General features: G+C 34.0%; 1 protein-coding gene across 1 annotated transcript; it reads right to left on the reverse strand.

The window, feature by feature from the left end:
• Positions 1-2,914: 2,914 nt before the first annotated feature.
• LOC111083460 (protein dachsous-like) lies at positions 2,915-15,820 on the reverse strand. The gene is given in 2 exon segments (XM_022380001.1): positions 2,915-3,022; positions 14,049-15,820. Coding segments are annotated over 2 exon segments (1,866 nt in total). The 5' UTR covers positions 15,807-15,820.
• Positions 15,821-19,421: the final 3,601 nt, after the last annotated feature.

Genomic DNA, 19,421 nt, shown 5'->3' on the forward strand with positions numbered 1-19,421 from the left:
CTCTAGTCTTACACTGCTAAATTAGGGGCGGCTAGCGCAGATAGCCCTCGTGTAGCTTTACGCGAAATTCAAAACAAACATATTTAGAGAAATAATACAAGACATCGGAAAAAATCATCTTCTACAACTTTTCAAATCAAAATTAACTTTAAAAGTGCATTTTATTGACATTTTCCTAATGAAAAGTTAAAACTTGAGGCCGTTGTTGGATAATTTTCTGTATACTGTTGTCAAAGAGAAAAATCAAGACGGCTTTCTCAAGAAGGCGTGTGTGGGGGGAGGTTACCGGGCAACCACGCTACTGAAGTAGCTATTAAACTGGATAGCTTCCAACACTGATTTGAATGAAATAAGATGGACAGAAGTTACGCCGTCGAATATTTTGTTTATAATTATCTTGCTAACATAATTGTTTATTAAAGGTGAAATATTACAGGCTCAGTTATTACCTAATTGCAAAATAGATATAAGAGCATTATCAGAACAACTGGTCACAAGTCCAATTTTTTTGACAGAACAGCCAAAGTGTTTTACTCACTTAAATACTGTCTGCTTGGTAAGCTTAGAAAAAAATTATATATACATTGAAACACAACAGGTTATATTACATGCACAATAAATGACAATGGAAAGCAAATATAAAATCCGTTTAAAAAGCATCCACAGATAATCCCGTCTATTGCATTCCGGATGATTTATTGGGTATCTTGGCTCGTCATTTCACAATTAAATGGTCCGGTAGTTCATGAATGCTGATTAAATATTTTTTATTATAATCGTTTCTGTAGCGGCCTCTGACGGGAAGATACCACACACTGGTAAAGAATCTGGAAAGCTAGAGTCTTTATAAGATGTCTGAGTTTGATTTCGATACGTCCACATTAAACTGTCTGGTGATAGAGCAGTAATATTATTCAATATGGGTAAGTACTACAAGCTCTCTGTTAAAATACGCATATAACACCTAACCTTTTTTTACAATCATATCATCATTTAAAGAGTAATTGCGGCATGTCGACTCCCGAGGTGGCACTGTTAGCTCTGTAGGTAAGAGTGCACGCAAAAAAGAAAAGTGTCTACCAGAGCTGTTTTGCCTTCTGTCAGGTGCTAAAGATCTCAAGGTTGCCTCGCCATAAGGGGTGCATCACTCGTGGCCGATGGGACTTTGCTTCTTAGGCATTATAGCGCTCTTTGCTACAGCACTCTACGTGTTTGTATACAAATTTGGTATAGCGGAAGGCATTATTCCCTTTGGAATACTTATAGCAAGCACGTGGACAAATGTTTGATTATCACCACCACCAAAAACAAACAAACAATAAACAGAATTTAACATGTGTTAGTATCGTGCTTGCGCCGTAAGCAGGTTTCAAGAAAGACGTGTGTTTATTCAATATAAAAAGTAGTTCAAATCAATTAACAAACCTTTTATCATGTGTAAGTACTTAACTAGACCAGCATTTAACATTTTGGAATTTTAAGCTAATCTCAGTTTTTATAACTTATCGAATCTTGTTCTATTTAAGTTTGTTTGATGACATTGTTTTGTAAGAAATTTACAAAACTTAGCTTTAATACATCAGAAAAAAAGAGTGTTAAGTATTTACAATTTTTTTTTTGATGCCTAAAATATTTAATATCTAAAAATCAGATGAAGTAACAAAGTAACTTTGTTCTGTAACATAATACAAAACATATTCGCAAAAACATTTCAGGCATTAACGTAAAACCTTGATCAACATCTAATTAAATCCCTCTTTTAATTGGTTCATTATTTTATGATTATTTTTACTGTAAGGAAAAAATGGTTAATTAAACTTTACCCATTTTAACTGGTCAGCAGACAGTTGTTTTGTGCTTTACTTTTATAATTACTGCTGAACAATGCAGATTCTTTTTTTATTAAGAGCTATTTGATATTTATATTATTACTATCTGATGTACCTGTTCAATGCACGTAGAAGACGTAGGAGCCCCAGGGGTGACATAAGGGAGGGGTCAGATCCTAACAACGAACACCCTAAGTAAATCCCTCCCCCCGAGGGGTTAAGGATTTGGTGGCAATTAATTCAATGATTTGCCAGTTATAAAAGGATACATATATTCATATATTTTGTCAAATAATAGTTTAGATTATCACCCCATATGTAAAGGCTGATATCAAGGAGATTTCACTTATCGGTGTGACATAGCTGTTGATATGTATAGTCGTGTTTTCATTGCCAAAATTTAATGTTTTCTATTGGTTGTGTGGTCATATTATTAGTCAGACTCGAAATGAATGCAAAAAGAAGAAAAGCGTTGTTGTTTTCATCATGAAAAGCTACAAAATGGGCTATCTGCCCTTTTTCTACCGCGTGGAATCGAACTTCAGATTTTAGCGTTGTAAGTCAGTAAACTTACCGCTAATCCCACCAGGGGATGAAGAAGAACGATAAATGACAATTTGCTCATTCAAACAAATATATTCAATAATATTTTTTACATTGAATATCACCGATTCTTTTTTGCTGCAATTAATATCTATTTATTTCGAAGATCTTCTGACATTTCTGATTAAATACAATTGAACAAGTAACTGACAAGTGAACTATGGTGTAAGAAATTACAAACTTGCATTTACTGTGTGATTCATTATATTTTAAATTGTTAACATTTGACAGTGGAAATAGCTTACAAAATAGCAACAAAATTCCTACATTCGGAAAAGCCTATAATACAATAATTTTAACATTTTTCGTAGCTTATACAAATCAAGCAATAATACATTGCAAGAAACGTGAAGGTTTAGATCAAATAATAAAACAAAAAATGTTTAGGTGTTTTCAGTTTACGTGCATTCATTCTTTTGTTTTCAAGGAGCACTTTAATCATTTATTTTAATAATTATTTTTATGCAAAGTTAAATTTTTTTCTAAAGAAACTTAAACGAAAGTAATGGTTTTATTATCACGTCTATACAATTTCCGGGAAACGAACCGTCTTAGTTAAACCTACTTATATTACTAGTCGACGTCTGAAACTTGCTTAAGTATGTTCGGGTAAAGAATAATTTTTCAAACAAGCGAGAGTCATGAACGTGCAAGTTTCTTTCTTAAAATCTGTTCACAATTTTCTGTTATGTAAAATAAAAATAAAAATGTACATAGCTCTAGTTACATCTTAAATTATTCATTTGGCTGTGAGTGAGATAACGCATACGCAGTGAGCCGTATGTGAAACATAGCCTCCCAAAAAAGTGGGGGGAGATCAGCTTAAATGTATTTTAACATGCAAGTGTAGTCTAGACAAAGACTGAGTTAGGGTCTTGAGAAATAGCAAGACAGCGAGAATTTGTAGCATTGTGAAAGCTTTGTTTTTGTCATGTACCACTAAAGAGCGTGGGAGAACAACACAAGGGTAACGCTTTCTGCATCTGAGTGCTGCTGAATTTAGTAAGAACGCAGACACAAACACGCACGCATAAATTTAATGAAACAAACACAGAAAATACACTTAAAAATACAGTTGAATTTACATTTACGGTTGAGCCTAGTGAGGCTCAAATGTGGTTAAAATGTGATAATACTGTTATGAAACAAGTAAAGTGACAAGGTAACATGCAATGAAATTATATATTTTTCCTGTGAAAAGAGAAAAATTCACAGAAGTGATTGATTTTTCCACGTCCTTTTCTTTTTTACTTTTTTAGCTCATACATCTTGTGCATGTACATGTACGCAGTCTGGTGTAGTTCCAAAACATTTTCCTCTGTTTATGGTACAAATTTTCAAAGGTAAGGAAAGATAGTGCCAGAAGACGCAAGCGACTGATTTTTGTTTTCTTATTACGATTGCAAGTAGTTTTTCATCATGTCACTGGTGAGCTTGTGGATTGGGTAAATTAGAAAATCGTATCGTATTGACTATTTCTTTAACATTTACACAAATAAAGCTTATCGATTATTAGGTGAAGCAACAACAACAACAACAACAAACTGAATTTACATCAGTTTTAAAATAAGATTTTATGAAAACTATTTTCAATATCAATATTTGAATTCTCTTTTATTATTTGGCCTGTAGTCGTCGTTATGACAACTGTTATTACTATCTTTAAATTAATATATGACAATATAATGTCCACTGGTGGCTCAGTGGTAGGTCAGAGGACTTATAATGCTAAACATCGAGTTTCGATACCCGTGGTGTGTAGAGTATAGATTGCCCATTGTGTAGCTTTGGGCTTAAGAACATTTTCATGCGGGTTAAGAATGATACGTTCTCTGTATTGATTTTATTTTCTCTAATTTCAAGAAGTATTCATTTTGTAGCACAACTTCAATAAATTGTATTTGAGTTTGATACATGTAACTAAGTTTCATAAACTATCCTTAGACGGCGTACTTTTCAGATGTTATGCAAAAGTTTAAGCTATTCCAATCATGTTTTATAGATTATCAGAAGTATTTCAAAATAGAAGATCAGTATGTTTAGGAATGCTTTCTTTCGGCGTATAGTATGTATGCATTTACCTAAACTTATTTTTTAATATGTTATGAACCAAGTTTATTGACACCTACTTTACGTGCAAGTATTTTGATTCTTTTGTAGCATAAAATTTTCTGTTTGTGTATTAAAGATTGCTCTTTTACATTTTAGTTGTACTGAATTTAAATTTTCTTTTCTTCAGAACGTATGTGATTTTTAATTGGCCTCAAATACTAATTGTAATTAGAAGGTTCATCTTATGACATATTTACTGTTCTTCGAATTAATAAACCGAGATCCAGTTCCAAAGCAAGTTCTTCTAGCAAGCAGAAATGATTTTTTGTATCGCATTGCACACCTTAATGACCTAAAAATATATGTCTGGGATGCTACTTTAGCTAATAACCTCACATAGACAGGTGGTTGGGTAGTTTTTGCTGTGGAATCCAGACATGAAAGAAGTTACCGTCTTACTTTGCTACATGGAATAGTTGCAATAACATGGCGTAAAAGACGACAGGGACGAATACTATTTCGGCATTTGAGGAACAGCAGCAAAAGATTGCGTGCAGCCCTCACTGAAGTTAGGCTTAGCAAGCTAAAGGCTTTGCCTCTAGGCATCGTATATACACCTATACCAAAGATCAAAGAAAGTGGGGAAATGGAAGGGGGTTGTTCCGATTGTTCTTTAATTTAAGACAACATATTTTCCCGGACTCATTCCATCGGTCATTCACACAACACGACTAGCACGTGTAACAATCTTTTTCACCCGGCAACTGGTAAGAATTTAGACCTGTTTCTATGCAATCACAAAGCTTGCTTGCACATCTGAGATTCGATTCGCATATATCTATCTACACCGACTCGATGCAACGTTGGAGCGGAGAGATCAACAAATCTTTTCGATGTTCTTACAACGCCGTCCCACTTGACCCAACGTGGTTTCTGCGGGAAACCCCCTTCTTTAAGTAATCTAAAAATATAAACAGGTTTTTTACTAAGATATCGTCATGTGCTAATAATAAATTCAAGAGTTGAATCGACAACCATGCTTCTTCTTCTTTTCACACATAAAACATTATGATTTACAGTGTGTTTATATATATATATATTCTGTTTATATTGTTCATTAATATATATATAAAACAAAGTTACAACGTTAGTATTGAAGATATTTCACATCTGTTCTTTTCAACTAAAATAGGGGTCCGGCCATGGCTGGCCGTGAATTCGATGCTTCGCGTCCCGTTGCCGCAAATTCTCTGCATTTTCAGATCTTGGATGCATTATAACAGTTCAAATTTAACTATTCGATTACAGTATCTCAACAGTTGGCGGCGGGTTATGTTGATTAGCTGCCTTCCTTATATTCTATTAGCTGAAAATTAGGGTTGACTGGTGAAGATAGCCATTGTGTGGCTTTGCGTGAATATCCGAAACAAGGAAACTTAACTAAACATGCAGTACTAGACAGTGGACACATATATAACATAAGAGTAAGGAACCCATTGAAATAAGAACTTTTTCCTTGGTTAACATGGATTCTATGTGTCATCTTGACGTGGCAAGGATTTGACTTTAACTAAGACCTATCTTATGCTCATTTTATTATTCTAACCTTCAGAACTTTAACCTTCCCTGTTGCCCCCGGTGGCTGAACGGTAAATTGTGTTGCTTTGTACTTACAAAAAAAAACAGCAGTTTTTCCTGTAACAGTATCTTTAATGTTTCAGAAGGATGCAAACGGGAAATGGTAAGGTAAGCCCTCAATAACGTTTATACATTCTCGCATCATTTTTTTTACTTTACTATTATTACCAGGGTAAAACTTAGTGTGGAAACAAATCAATATTTCTAACATCCAGATTACTGAAGGTTCTTCAGATTTGTGACTGTACTTTCATATTCAGTTTTGTTTAACCTTTGTGATTATTACTTAAAAAAGTGTTAAACTTTCTCAAAAATATTAATCAGGACCCAATGTGCAAGTGAAAGTTTTAATTTAACACAGCCATTGTAGATTAGTTGTATATCTGCCAAAAATCTCATTTATTCGAAAACATAAATTTGCGATATGAATTGCCAAAAAGGAAATCCTGAACAAATGTCATCATTCAAATCTTTTGCAATATATTCTTTATGATAGGTAAAATAAGTAGTTAAGAAAAAGAGGATAATTTTTAAAACGTTATACTGCCCTAAGACTAAATTTGTGGTTTTTAAGTTTATATTTCTAATAGTATGATTTGTCTACTAGGAGGGTGATCAGTCGATTTACTCATTTGAAATTTTAAATATCCACTAAACTAGCGTTTCTCAATCTGTGGTTCGCAGGCTTCCTCCGGGTGTTTCGTGTAAAGGTTGCATACTTACGTAAGGAGAGCATCAGCACTGTGGTCCGCCACGATAAAAAAAAATAAAAAAGTACAGGTAATCCGTGCGATAAAAAGAAAATTCATGTTGTTCGCAAACAAAACTTTTTGGAAAACATTGCTCTAAACTACTAATGTATAAACAAGTCATTACAAAATACGAAATTCAATTGTGATACAAACATATTCGAAATACACATGCATTAGAAGACTATATCTCTGTGCGAGAATAAAAACAAACCATCAAATATTTTTATGCTAACAGTTAATAAGTATATTTATGTATAAATTACGAAAAAAATGTTTTAGTATGAAAAATATGGAATTCATAAGTTAAAACAATTTTTAAGGGAAAGCTTAGGACGGAAAAGTCATCATTGTTCAATTATAATATCCTGGTGTAAATATCCACGGTGAGGCAGCGGCAAGCTTGAGATCTTATAAGGCTAACATTCGCCGTTTAATTCCTGAAGTTGGCACAGCACAGACAGCCCATTCTGCAGCTTTGCGCTTAACAAAAAATGAGCAAATAATATGGAAATATATAACATTCATAAAGATGGTTTCTTATAATACTGATTGTATCTTTCTAAGATATATTGATTTAAATGCGTTTATTTTGGGTTATAGGATAACTATTAGAGTAGTGTGTCAAAAACGGGGACTTCTGAAAAGCGTAAATTTTTCTCACATTGAAAAACCTAATAATATATCTTAACGGTACTAGGTGGTTCAGAAAACATTACAAATCTCGTGAAGAGCACTCGCGGCTTTTTTAAAAACATTACTGAGCTATCAGCACATTCTGCTACCCTGAGGCTTATACCAAACAAGCCATCATCTCCCCAATGTGTTATCAAAATTCTCTCTTCTATTCTCCGAGAGATGCTCAAGTTCTAATGCTTCACATAATACACGATGCTCGTCCGAGTAGTTGAAATGTTATTGACACGAGTGCCAGATTTTCTGACACACCTCTTTAGACATTCTGTTGAAAAACATGTTGACGTTAGATTCTTATATACGCCAGGTATTACGGTAATTAAAAAAAAACATAAAAACTTGCCCTATTTGGTTGGCAAATGCATACAGCTATGATAAGATATTACTGAAGTTGAGAAACCAAGAAAAAAATGTCTATGCTCATCTGACACTCTCGTTTGACTTTAAATGATGCGTCATAATGGTGTTCCTACAAATATAAGGCGTGGTTCTACTTTTCATTTTAAAAGATCTGGCAAGAAACCTGCATATAGATGTGTCAAATGCTTTCATCTGAAATAAAACGATGTGGATGAAAAGCTAAATAGCTACAGAGGAGTATTTGTGACAATGATAACAATGTAAGACCCTAAAACCCTTTCTTCCACCACCAATGGTGTTCTATGTGATGGTCCTTGCTGTGGAATATCAATGCGAAGTATATTTTTTGCGTAACACACTGATGTCAGTGTTGTATCATGCCTTTGTTTACGTTCTTTTCAAAATATATCTGTTTGTTAAGTTTGTTTTAGATTTTTTGTGCAAATCTACTAAATGGCTACTTGCGTAGAGAAATCATTACTTTTGAAATGGTAGACTAGAGGGACGTTAGCTGGTCAACAACACCCACTGCAATTAGTAGGACTCGGCCGTCACATTTATTGCGTACTGATGAACCTAAAATGCGGAGCGCGTTTTTTGTGGAACGGGACGCAAACCATGAATTTTCGATTTACAGTTTGGCACTTTAATGCTAGAACACTCCAGGCCTACCAATGTCTATCAACTGTATGCGGATAGCAACTTGCTAGGGCTCGTTTGAGAAATCTATAGGAACAGGAATAGTGCAGCATTATTTTTCTTTTCTACTTGCATCTTACAAAAAAACAACAACTGGTATTTGACTTTGACATCTGGTTTCAGTGCTTTGTCTTGAAGTAATAACCATACATTAATGGCAACTAGTCCATAAAAATATTGTTTCCTCGCGTTGTGTCAGAACGTTTACTTGGTATAATACAGAGTTCACGTTGACATTTTCCGCGACTCTAACTTGCAACCAACATTAATCTTTTGGAAAACTTACACGACATGTTCTTTTTCTTTAAATAATATATTACCGACAGAACGATAATAAATTGCCCAGGACATTTGAAGACACTTAAGTAGACATATGCTTCGTCCAATATTATGACATATTTCCGTTTGTATAGCTCGTTCAGTATACGAAATTTGGTCTTTCGTTCGGCTACGTGCTTTAGGATAAACTGTTGAACAACGTTCGATCTTGTGCTGCTTTTCATAGACCTAAATCCGTTTGAATTATATTGATAACAGTTCCAACGGAGATTGCTCTTTAGCTGCAATAGACTGTTGTTTTCTTGGTTTACTTCTTTCTACTCATACGGTCCTGTGTGAAGCTGCTTATCTCTTCTCAGTCCCTAGTGTATGACCGATGTGAAGTAGCCTGTTTTTTTCCTGTTGGAATCATTCTACGTTGCCGAGCCTAGCATAATTTTATAGTCATGAAATAGGAGAAAATTGAGAAGGGTCAATTTAGGCGCCATTGCACTTGCAGATCATCACACTTCAACTGCTATGCAACTGGAGGATCAGAGCCTTTAACCTGTGCAGTCACAAGCCACGGAAGTGTTGAAGGGCAACATTCAAGTTGACTATAGATCGTGAACAACCCTCTATACAATATTTTTCTAATATTTCAACAATGAAGTCACTTGTGGTGAATGTACGTGTTAAATTTTCTGTTACAGAAAACATGAGTTATATTAAACTGCTTCTATGGAGAGTTAAGTGGTATTTTCATTGGTACGCTTTACGGAGACTGTTAAAATATTTTTCATAGGTGGGGTACGTAATATTCAAACGATTTTGAAGCCTCACCACGTCGTTACTGTCAATGTCGCCACATCTGGTCATGCTGTATCTGACGACCATGCATCTTGACAATACCCCTGCAGTGTAGGTTTCATTACAAAAGGCTGTCATAACGTAGTCATGTTAAAAGCACACCACTCCCACTTGCATGTTCTCCGTAATGCTTTTAGTGTACGGGAACGACGGTTTCACACCACTCATTTCAACAGTCCAACTGAACAGAAATCCATAGATGCTGCATCCAGTGATTTGACCAGTATGTATTTGTAGGAATTAGCATGAATACCCCTTTCATTCTGCAGCTACTTAAGATATGCGATGGTTGAATGAATATGTCGTGAAAGTAACAAGTTCGCAGGTGGCTTGTGTTGCTTTTCCAGACCGAAGTCTTTCTTGATTATTTTACGTACTGTTACCTGCGGTACAAGAACAGCTTTTGTCACTGAACTTTGTTTTTATGGTTTCTCACCTGTTACAAGAAATGCTATACTTTGCTTACCACGGTTCGGGTAGAACAGTTTGTAGGTCTTTTTTTATGATCCTGTCGCTTCACATTCCTTTGTTTTCCAATGTCATTAAATAAGTATTGGAAAAAGCGATCAATTTTCGATGGCATCACAATACCTACGTAAGGCCAAACAATAACCGTTCGATACCTTCTGTATCACCGCGACTACATATCGATTGTGGCTGCCACATGACTTACTGATCTGCCTGTTCAAAATTGTTTTATCATATGTTAGTCAATACTCTTTATATGAGGCTTTCTTATTTACAGCCTACGTTATTAGTGATCTTGATAAAACTAGAGCATCATAAGAACTTCAACTAAACATTAAAATGGAAATAAGCATAACAATCCAAGGAAAATGTCTTAAGGGAACCAAGTTTGTTGCAAGATGACTTGAAAGGTTCATTTTTAGTCATCGTACTCTTTTTCTACTCTACTGTGGTGAAAGTCAATGAAGGTCAGATCATATCTACTTTCATCTCTGCTTCACGTCCACAATAACTTTTCTCATGTTATGTTATACTATGTATGCAAAATAAGGTATGCTCGGTTGTAAGATAATCACTGAATATCCCTTATATTTGAGATGATGTAAGCTATTCTATCCATTGATACTCCAACAAACTACTACGAAACGTAAAGCGTACTTCAAGAGTTTTCGACAATCGCCAGATGTTGAATCTACGACAGGTGATTGATACGAATATTCCACTTGTCCCCATGTGCCCCTTACGTACATAAAAAAACAAAAACTATTCAACATTGAATTAATCATGTCTCAAGGGGCTAGTCCTAACTGGTATCATTCCCTAAAGTTACATCATCAGTAAAAAGCAATGTATTATATTAGTCACTGCTACGTTGAATGTGTTATAAATCATGTTATTTTGCAAGACGATTCATAAAACCCTAAACTGCTAACAAAAGCTTCTTTAACAGGTTCTTTTGTTAAAGGTATATATACACACATATACTAAAAGCAGTGAGACTGACAGATTTCACATAAGCATCTTTAATTAGAAAGTCCCTTAGCATTTTTGCATTTTTAGACTTATTGAGCACTAATATATTTTGATTCAATAATAATTGCCAAACCAAAGAAATAAAGTTTTAATTATGAATTTCTTTTGTATATTATTAGCTTACTAGTCCTACAATCTGTAGAAATGAGTGTTTTTCGTTTTCATGTTGAAAAATAAAAAACAACTGTTTCGTCAACTGCTGCTTTTAGCTCTCTGTACACAAACCGAATCAATATATCAATCTCCCAAAACTGTAAGACATTTTGACTAGATATTTTCAACAAGGAAGATTTTTAAATTTAATAATATATACGTACGTTATGCACAATGAAAATACATCAAACACGTGCTTTTCCTCCCTCCTTTTAACTTTGTTTTTCTTACATAAGATCCTAATTATTTTTTTCTCCACAAAGACTCTCTCTCTTCATGAAGTAAAATCACCTGGTAACTTATTCGGTTGTGAGAGTTTCGTAAAATGCAAGTACTATTATTATTTTAGAGTAGACTGTTCTTTGATTGAAAAACTGTTACTTTTTATTAAACGAGAGTTAGTCACCAGAAGCTGTTCGCTCAATCAGAAATAATAAGCAGGTGTTATATTGTTTTTGCTTTGTAAATCTGAATTCTGTTTTTTTTTTAGAATGTATTTCAAAGCCAATTCGCGAAGTATTAAATCGTGGTTTTTTCATTAGGGCTTCTAGTTCTGTAGGTGGTACATAGTTTTTTGTTATTTCCTGCGAAAACAATAACTTCCGGTTTCTAAAAACCAATAAACTGTTGAGTTTCAACAGTAAGTAGGCCAAATCTGGATAAATTAATCAGACTGTCGTGAATTAATCAGACCAAATAGAAAGAACACTAATACAGTGAAGTATTCTGTATTTGTGATCATGTAGTGTTGCAATCCTAATCGATTATTATAATAATGTTTGACTTTAAAAATGTCCCTGATTTTATTTTGATATATGTACTATCTCGTGTATTTATATTCAAAAGGTGAACGAGTAGCACCTGATACGCCCACATAGGACTTACCTGCCACAGCATGTTACGATGCCACACGTGTTCGTACACCTGTTGCACAAAGTAGCACAACGAGAAAAGAAAAACATTTTAAAACAAGGAAACATCTGTCCATGTATATAAACACCCTGGAGCTAATAAAATATCTCCTACTGTGCACACATTCATAATAAATAACTTTATTTAGTACGTTAAACATGCTTTGTACGCTTAACAATCATGTTAGTTATCAACATTTAAAACATTGTGAAGCATTTAAACTATAGAAAAATGAAACTATTTTAGGCAGTTTGGGAAATGTCCCAAAAAGAAATAAAGTATGCCGGGAAAATGATAGAAAGAATAGAAGTTAGAAAGAACTTCAAGTTACAAAATTAAAAAGGGGTATAAAGACAATTTTCTGACAGTATAATGTGATGCGAAGATAAACGAGCGTCCGAGAATAGGAAATAAAGAAAAGACGACGTCAAATCAGAATTACAAGGTCATATAATGGCACCTGAACACTAGTTCCAGACGTCAGCGTTCTGCTTTAACAAATCAGGGAACAGACGCTAACGGTTTTTCCCTCTGGCAATTTCAACAAAAACCGCATCTGTCTGCCTGATCATGTTTGGCTAGAAATAAATGTTCAGAAGAATAATTTTTTTTCATGCATACCATAACAATACAAAATTATGTCTTCCCAATAGTAGAGTTTATATGAAACACTTACGTAGAATATCTTTAAGTATACAACATAACCGAGTGAACAAAAATGAATTATTTTGCTTTGTAGAGCCTCCGTTGTAAGGAAATAATAGAACTTTAAAGATTTGGCCCCGCTAGATTCAGTTTCAAGAACGTACACTGGTTACACGACAAGCATAAGGAAAAGAACAACTCATGCAGATGACATTGCCAATTACATCCTAGAGCACAGCACGACAAAACAGGTTATACGAATATAGTAATGGCCATAAACCTACTGGGCTGTTGGCCCGGTTTCTTACTTGCAGTTCAAAAAATAAAACATAAGATAGTGTCACCATGTGTAACAACGGCATAACTACCACATGAAGGACGCTAGCCTAGATATACCAAACACTGGAGTTCATTCACACGCTGTAAAATTAATGTAGAACATTTGTGTTTAGTGAGTACCCATGCTGTTGAGCAACGGATTAGTTAACCTTAATAAAATTAATGTGGAAAATATTGGTAGAAGAACTAGAACGTGACCAGTTTATAAAAACACTTCAAAGAACCTGAGCGAAGAATAAATCTTGTGTCACAAAATCTTTACAATGCGATAATATTTAGCCAACTTTTAGAAACATTCTATCAACTTTCTGCTATAACTGCAAATAAAAACACTTTCGATTTGCCACAGTCATAATTACACATCTGTCATATTTCTTCTGTGTGTAATATCATTCATATAAATATTCAGTTACTTTGTTTCATGATTGTCTGTGTGTATCTGATACTACAAATAAAATTTAAACCCTCGAATCATAAGGTAGTGGTAATTAATTGTCCTACACATTATACCAGTAAACTCTAACACCTTTTCTACAAACAATAATTACGAAATTTTAACGAGAGGCACAGTAATTGTGTTATTTAATTATGTAAACATATATATTAATTTATTAATGGACGTGTGGTCTGAATTCGAAGGGTCTATTCGCTGTCCTTGTTTATGATACAAATTTTCCAGTTGCTATAACAACAACAAAAAACATATCTTCAATAAAACTTAACAGTAAAACATTGAAGTACCTACCTTTAGAACACACTTTCCAATTTGCTCGTCTTCTTTAATTGTTACATTGTAAAAACTCTGATCGAAGATGGGTTCATTATCGTTAACATCACTTATGGTCACAATAACAGTAGTACTGGAGGATAAAGGAGGTGAACCTCCATCTGAAGCCACCACTATGACTTGAGGAGTCGGATTTGTTTCACAATCAATGTGCCCCCTTGTAGTAATGAGACCTGTTTTGCTATTAATCTGAAACCATTGCGAATGTGTTTCTGGAGTATCTTTGATTGAATACACAATAACAGAATTGTTTCCTTCGTCGAGATCTACAGCAAACAATTGAAAGACCGACGTTCCGGGATCAGTAACCTCTAAAACATTTGCATAATATACAGTTTGATCAAATTCTGGTGCATTGTCGTTCGTATCAGTAACTGCTAGTTCAAATGCACGAGAAGTATTTAGAGGAGGACTACCTTTATCGGTGGCTTTAACAATCATCTTATACGTGGGTTTGGCTTCCCTATCTAGGGGATGAGAAACAATCACAAGGTAAATTATGTTATCCTGTGTGGTCAGCCCGAAATGACCATTTCCTCCATCTAAAGTTACGGATACATTCGCATATTCTTCTTTTGAATCAGGGTCATTCACACTAATTCTTGCAACAAATTCCCCAAGACCTGCACTTTCAGAAATTTTTGGGGAAGCGTCGTCACTGAGAAAGATGAGATTGATGGTTGGTTGGTTGTCATTAACGTCTGTGACCCGGATGGACACAAAAGTTGTGGTCTCCAAAGGCTGAGCTCCGCTATCGTGTGCTACAACGACCAGCTCGTGCACATCACGGGATTCAAAATCTAGTGGTTTATTAACAAAAATTACTCCTGTTTTGGGATCAATTACAAAATATTTTTCTCTGTCACTCTGGCGCCTATTTATAGAATACGAAACCTTTCCGTTTTCTTCAGTATCAGTATCAGTAGCAAAGACTCGCAACACACTAGTGCTAATAGTGGCATTCTCAGCAACAGTAGCAAAATAACGACTCTGGTTAAATATTGGCTGATTATCGTTTACATCTTGAATAGTAATATTTACTCTCATTGTACCTTTATTCGGCGGATTTCCACCATCAAACGCTTCAATCACTAGACTATAGAAAGGAGTTGTCTCACGGTCTAGAAAACCATTAATTTGCAAATCAAGGTATAAAACTTCATCTCGTTCTCGATGCGATGAGAGACGGAATGCATTATTTGTGTTTCCCGAAATAATTTCATATCTTTGAGTATTAAAGATTCCTAGATCGCGATCTTTGGCGGGATTTAGCGTGCGTTTCACGTCACGCGGAGTGTTTTCTGGAAAAGCAATAGTCATCACTGGAGTTGGAAACTCGGGTACATTATCATTTTCATCAAGCACTTTAATCATCACTCGAATATTTTCTCCGCTCATAGGAATAGCAACGAAAGAATAATAGTTTCTCATTTCTCGGTCAAAAACTACACTTGTTCTAATTTCACCAGTTGATTGGTCAATATAAAGATCGGAATCGACAGCACTTCCAGGAACAGGAACAATCAAATATGGTGGTTGAGGTGGCTTTGGATTTTGGTGATTATTTTGACCGATGTATCCAATCGTTACTCCAATGCCTAGTCCTTCAGAAATTGCGAATTCTTGGAGATACTCTCCGGAACATTGCAAGAAGATGAGTGAAAAAAATATTGATTGTATCTCAGCAAGACATTTCCAAGTCATTCTGTTGGCCATTATGAAGAAGGTTTAACTTACTCCTCGTTGACCCAAAAAAATGGCACTACGGTGAAAGAAAATTCTACGTTATTGTTTAGATCCATACATAAAAATAATATGAACGTATTTTTTTCCTTTTATTCTACTCGGGGTGTAAGAAGATAATTCTGGTCAATTTAAATAGACAACCTGTCTTCATCTTCACCAACAAAAAGTATTCTTTTCGATTCTGGTTGAATATTGCTTCCAACTGACGTCAACGGCCTTAAGAATATTCTGCAAAGTAACAATAATAATAATAACTATATGTGTATATATTAATTTTAATTTACACAGCTTTATAAAGATAAGATTGCTACGTGACATGTCTTCATTCAATATGTATTTGAAACGTGCACTCCAGTAAAAATCTTCAGACCCAAGTCAGCAAATACAAAAGAAAACGATTAAGGGCTACCTGCTATAGTAAATGCATACCATACCGCTGTAATGTATTATAATAGTTAGTAGGCTGTATTTTACCAGTTAGGTCAGGTCTTTACTTTCGTGACCAACGTGCTTACAAGGATGAAGAAATTGCTAGGCGTATATGTTTTCGTACGTGAGTTCACTTGAGCACAAATTATAAAAACAGACATGTGTATTGCGTGTGTACGCTAAAAAATATGTATCTCATGAATCAAAGACAAGTATAAGGAGAGATGAACACTACAAATGTAACCAACTTATTCGTATATTTCATATTTAGGTTTCTTTAAATCCGAACTGTAACTCAATCTAATACTTAAGATGCACATTTGTAACCATCTGTTCACAGGATTGTGACAATAATTTTTTTTTTCTGGACATAGATAATTCTTGTATATAAGAGAGTTCTTTATGAACTAACCATAATATGTTCTTAGGGAGAGAGGGGCGATTATATTTAGTAAATTCACTTTAGTCATAGATTTTATCATATTGCCATTAGCAACATAAAAATATCCTATGCTATAAAGGTTAGGTTTTCCTTTTTTATTAGCATTTTCATTCATAAAAACTAGAAAAAACTAATAGTTTTCATGACTTACTTAAGCATACTGCACCCAAATTTCATATTTAAAAACAAATACTAAAGTAAAGTTTGCTAAAGTTTATTGGTTTAAATAATTATATTTGCGTTTCTTTAGAGGATCCAAGAAACGCAAAATGAATTGGAAAAATTCATTAATTATATATTACCTATAGCTATAATTCTATATTCTAATGACTATTTTCATGAGTGTTTTGTCGATTTGTTTAACAAGCAGAAAATTACGCTTTCAGAGCGATGTGTCAAAAAAAGGATGTGTTTAAAGCCGTTTACACTTATGTAGCTGATGATACGAAGCTTTTTTCTTCATGAACCATCTGTGTCTTCCAGTATTCTTCAAACATTTGCTGTCTTATTATCAACAACTAAGTTATTACAAATATTGTATTAATCATGCGCACAAGGTAATTCAAGTCCTGGTTGTTAATTACAAAATGCTTACAACACGCTGGAATAACAAAGAAAGTTAATAAAAATATGTGATAGGTAGTAAGAAATTACTGTTGTATGTAATGCATTCACTAGGAAACATTTGTGCTGGTAAGCTTAAAATTATGCATGTTCGCAATATCTAATTACCAATGGTACGTGTTATATGCCAATAGAACTTATATTCGTCGAAGGAAGCTCTAAACTGTAAATTGTTAGTTTGAAACTTCCTTATTTGTACAGTTTTTTTTTTCTAAGCAAGAAGAGTTAGACGGCCCATTTTCTCCATCCCAAAATTTTTGAAGTCATTTACAAATGTTTATGTTTAAATGTTTTTACTAAAACAAATAATTTCTAATTTTAATATTAACTATAAACTAGATGCATTATTTAAAATTGTAATAACGTTGAATGAAATTTCCCAGTGCTTAACACTAACCACAAGCATGGGTTAGCCTAAAAAACAACAAAAGAAACTTGCAAACAGTGCGATATGTATGTACTGTGGTAACTTGTTTCAACAAACAAAACCATTATGGTGTAATGTTTTTATAGTACGCATATACATAAATGTTTGTAATTTCATCTTATTTCATGAATTCCTGAAGGCCTTTGCGTTATACTCTAAAGCTGATTTCATTTTCAGATGTTCAGATTATCCATTCTCATCAATACATAGGTTTACACCCAGAAGGAAACAATAAGGCCTTTTTTCTTTGAGTATCAGTTGTTTTAAAAAGTTATCGACTTTGAATTTTACACGAATTGTAAAAACATACAATTATATCTTTATTGCCACAGTCAAATGTCATGTGTAAGATTGCATGTGATTTGTAAAATTACTGAAAGTATTTTATTGTCTACTTTTTTCTTTTTTCGTGTTTAAAGCCATTCATCAGTTACTTTCGTTAATGTTTAAACAATCGAAAACGCATTTTTATCGTGTTTCATGATTACACTTAGACGAAAAACGTAACTGACATAAAAAAATTAATACTTGTTTTTAATTGAATTCATGTTGTTGTAAGCGGCGCTTCTTTCTGTAAAAGGTTTCATGTTTCTGAAAAAAAAGAGCCTGTTTGAATGAGCGGAATTCAAAACAGCGTGAGCTCTTGTTAAACTTACAAATGTTCCAACAGACCTTGCTATCTGGTCATGAAACTACCAGTCTAAATCTTCATTTTACTAGCTTGCTTGGTATAGTATTTGTCAGTGCTTTTGTGTATATGATTTTATTTTTAGAGATAAAATTCCATATACTGTAATCTCCTAAGTAGAAATGTATACTAAGCTATTAAGAATACTTGGGTTCATGTTGTATTCCAATTTTCGTATATAATATAATTTTACGTCAGCAGCAATGATAAGACTAAATTAAGGATTTTTTTCAAATGTTTTGTAATTGTTCGGGGTTATTTTTACTTAGTATTAAGCATTTTGATTAGTTAGAAGTTGGCCAAGACAAGATATAGAAATTTTGCTTCCAATAAAATACAAAACAAAGAACACTAAAACATTTATTGCCTTAAGCATACTGTTTTTTCATCAGTCGGTAATTATAATTATCATACAAAAAATGTGATATGTAGGGCTTTGACGAAAATAATATTTACATAAGAATAAAAAGTTTATGTTTTCATTGTCTTTTTGTTTATAATCATTGATATATATGATATATAAGAAGTCCACGGGTTGTGCGCTTATTTATTCAACACTGAATTTGCGAGATAGTAAAGTATTCACACGTGTGTTTCTTGGTTTCTGCGATCACGATAATTTTGAAAAGTAAATACACGTTTCACCTACAGCTACCTGATCTTGAAGTTCACAAGTCCTCACCACGCATATTTGTTTCACAGTTTTATTGCTAACTTTGTTCTCTATCTCCATAATCGAATAACACTGATTTGAAACAACTGAACTGTAAATTTGTTTGGTAATAATTTCTTATTCAAACCTCTTAAACACAGTCTGTCGTTCTTTTAAGTACAAGATAGCGTTGCTCATGGGTGTATACAGAAATAAATTAATCTAATAGCAGATGGGATACAGCTATATTTTATTTTACTCTATGCAATCACCCTAAATATCCTTCTCAAAGCCCTCGATTTTTCCCACCCATCTCAGCTCAC

The sequence above is a fragment of the Limulus polyphemus genome, unplaced genomic scaffold (assembly GCF_000517525.1).
Source record: "Limulus polyphemus unplaced genomic scaffold, Limulus_polyphemus-2.1.2 Scaffold141, whole genome shotgun sequence".
NCBI classification, from domain to species: Eukaryota; Metazoa; Arthropoda; class Merostomata; order Xiphosura; family Limulidae; genus Limulus; species Limulus polyphemus.